General features: G+C 30.0%; 1 protein-coding gene across 1 annotated transcript; it reads right to left on the bottom strand.

The window, feature by feature from the left end:
* Window positions 1-1,044: 1,044 nt before the first annotated feature.
* On the bottom strand, window positions 1,045-2,145 carry LOC116186148. The gene has a single exon (XM_031512555.1). The coding sequence runs from the start codon at window positions 1,838-1,840 to the stop codon at window positions 1,514-1,516; it is 327 nt and encodes a 108-aa protein (XP_031368415.1). The 5' UTR covers window positions 1,841-2,145; the 3' UTR covers window positions 1,045-1,513.
* Between the last annotated feature and the right edge of the window lie 1,010 nt (window positions 2,146-3,155).

Here is a 3,155-nt window from a genome sequence, read left to right as displayed (position 1 = left end):
TTTTTTTTTTTTTTTTTTTTTTTTTTTTTTTTTTTTTTTTTTTTTTTTTTTACTTTCCTCTCATCACAAGCAACAAAATTATCATTCACGATCGATGGTAACAATGACGATACGATCATGCTAATGATGGTAAAAATAACAATGCAACAACAACAGCAACAACAACAATAACGATAAAAACAACGACAATAATGGGGATGATGACTGTAACGATGCAATAGTGATAGTTATCTATCAATATAGCAATAATAATAACAATATATATATATATATATATTATCATACATATATATATATATTATACATAATTACGACGATGATGGCAATAATCATAACGGTATCATAATAACGATAATAATAATAATAATAACAATACTCATATTAATAATAATATTAATAATAATAAGAATGATAATGATGATAATGATAATAATGTTGATAATGTGACAATAGCAGAGAGCAGCGGCAGTAGTAGCAGTAATGGTGATGATGCCAATAACAATGATAAGTAATATTAATAGTAGCAGTAATAATGATGGTGATAATAATAACGATAAAAACCACAATACATAACAAACATATTATTTTCATTTAGATCAAACTTTTGCTCCATAAAACAAATCTTATTGATTTTGCTTTGTGTTAAACTTAAATCTAAAAATCCGGTTTAGTGTGTTATCATAACATAATGAAAGTGAAGAAAAAGTGAAAAAGTAAAAAAAAAAAAATTAATAAATAAATAAATAAATATGTGAAAATATACACACGAAGGAACAAACAAGCGAGTATCTTGTGAAAAAATTGTAATAAACGAGTAGTAAAAACTTACACACTAACTACAGCATTTATTGGACCCGGAGTTTAAGTCAATCACAATTAGTAGAATGTATACTTTTTCTTCGTGTTTTTATTTGGTTCTTTTTGCTGAACCTGGTGAACGATCGTGAGATATTGTTTTCGTATACGATACATATTAGAATCGATCGATTTATATAGGCCATTCATTATGCTCAAACATTCCTCTGTACCTTCATACTTTGATTGTTCGACATATTTCGATAACGAATCGTTGATTAAATTTTTTTTTTTCAAGTTCTCCGTGGTCCCTTGGATTCCACGAATCCAAGTAATATAAAATCGAATGTGATACTGATTTTTTTTTTTGTAGGTCGATCAAAATCGCATTCGTTCAATTGGTATACCATACGTATGCATGAACATTGTTATACATATACATGTATAATAAATATATGTATATATGTATATATATATATATATACGTGTAAAATAAATCTTTCCACTATGTCACTTAATGCATCTTCCTCTTTATCACCGAAACAACTAAAAACACAATGTTTATCTGAGCATGTATCCTCATGATTTATAAAGCTAGGTTTATTATTAGGTGAAAATTGTTTCTTTGATTAGATGAGTATTTTAAATTATATAGTAGGATTATATATAAGAAATCTTGCGAACATGTTCATTTCTCGTACTTACATGATGCAGAATTTTATTTCGTCTGCCTGGAAGATATCATTGGCGAATTATTTTTTCGATTTCGAAAATTCATAATCATTCCCATAAAAATTATTATCATTGCCATCATCATCACCATTATCATCATTATCATCATTATAATCATCATCGTTGTCGTCGTCGCTGTCGTTGTCGTCGTTATCGTCACCGTTATAGTCACCATTACCGTCGCCATTATCTTTATTACTATCACGATAATCAGCGCCATACCGTCATCAATAGTCGTCATTGTTGGCATTGGTGTTGACGTTAACGTTCCATCCACGTTGTCATCACCATTGTCACAGTCAACTATCATCATGATTGCGCCATTATTATCATGATGATTATTGCATTGTTCTCAGCATCGTTATCGCGACTACCATTTTAATCATTACACGTTTACACATCATCCAGTTACCAAGCAATTCTAACGTAATATTCTCGAGTGAAACTCGAGAGTTTCTCATATCTCGTTGTTCCAGCGCAAATAAGTACAAAATGGATCTCGACTCAATTGCCATCGACATTTTTAATCCGAACGCTTCCTTTTTACAGTCTTTGCTTTCTTTTCTTTTCTTTTCTTTTCTTTTTCTTTTTTTTTTTTTTTTTTTTTTTTTTTTTTTAAAAAAACCGGAAAAAAAAAAAAAAAAAAAAAAAAAAAAAAAAAGAAACGAACAAATTCATGGAATTCGAAATATCTCTCGCACAATCTCATCATCGGTACGACACCGTAATTATCGTTTGGTCTAGTTTTTAAAATGGTGCATGATCTGGGAAGTGGTATTTCGTTTGTTTTGAAATGAAAACATTCTGTTACGTATATTGTTATATATATCTACTAAAAAATATCTATAAACGGATTTATCATGGGAATGAACAACTCTATTTTTAAATCGTCCCGCCTCGATCCGAAAAGGGGACATTAAAATAAAAAACAGAGATGTCCATTCCAATACGATTATCGAACGTGGACAATTGTTGTCCAATTGGATGGATGTTGTACGATATTTTTTACTTTTTATCGCCATCTTAATTTAGCTTCCAATTTTCTACCTTTTTTTTTCTCTTTTTTTTTTTTTTTCTCTCTGTCGAGGAAGAAAACATTATTTTAGATCGCTTTGTTTCTTCGTTTATTCACCTATTACCGTTACTAGTAACGGATTTGAGAGGCATTAGGAATGAAACATCGACAATATTGGACATTTTTTTCTACATAATACTTGTTGTTGTTGTTGTTGTTGTTGTTGTTGTTGTTATTGTTGTTATTTGATCCAACCTTTTTTCTACCTTTACGTATAGAAACACAACACAGATAGATTTCTATCTATAGTACTTTCCAGGTGTACCATATAATCGTTTATCTCTGTTACTTACACGAGTAAACATTTACGACGAGAAGATTGATTTTTAAATTCCACAACAACGAAGAATCGTGTTATGCGTACGAATCGGATCGTTCAAGCTCGAATTGATCTCCTGGTTTGTCGGAAATTTAACATCATAAAAAAATGTACAAAGAGTATCATTTCTCATTAACTTTGTCCACCTTTACATCTTGTCCATTATGCGTATAATATTACCGTGTCGTATGACTCTAATAACCTTTTGTACGTCTTGTCCGTATTATTGCTAGG

The sequence above is a fragment of the Apis dorsata genome, unplaced genomic scaffold (assembly GCF_000469605.1).
Source record: "Apis dorsata unplaced genomic scaffold, Apis dorsata 1.3 scaffold_470, whole genome shotgun sequence".
Taxonomy (NCBI): Eukaryota; Metazoa; Arthropoda; class Insecta; order Hymenoptera; family Apidae; genus Apis; species Apis dorsata.
The sequence above is the reverse complement of the archived record's forward strand: the minus strand, read 5'-3'. Positions and strand labels throughout refer to the sequence as shown.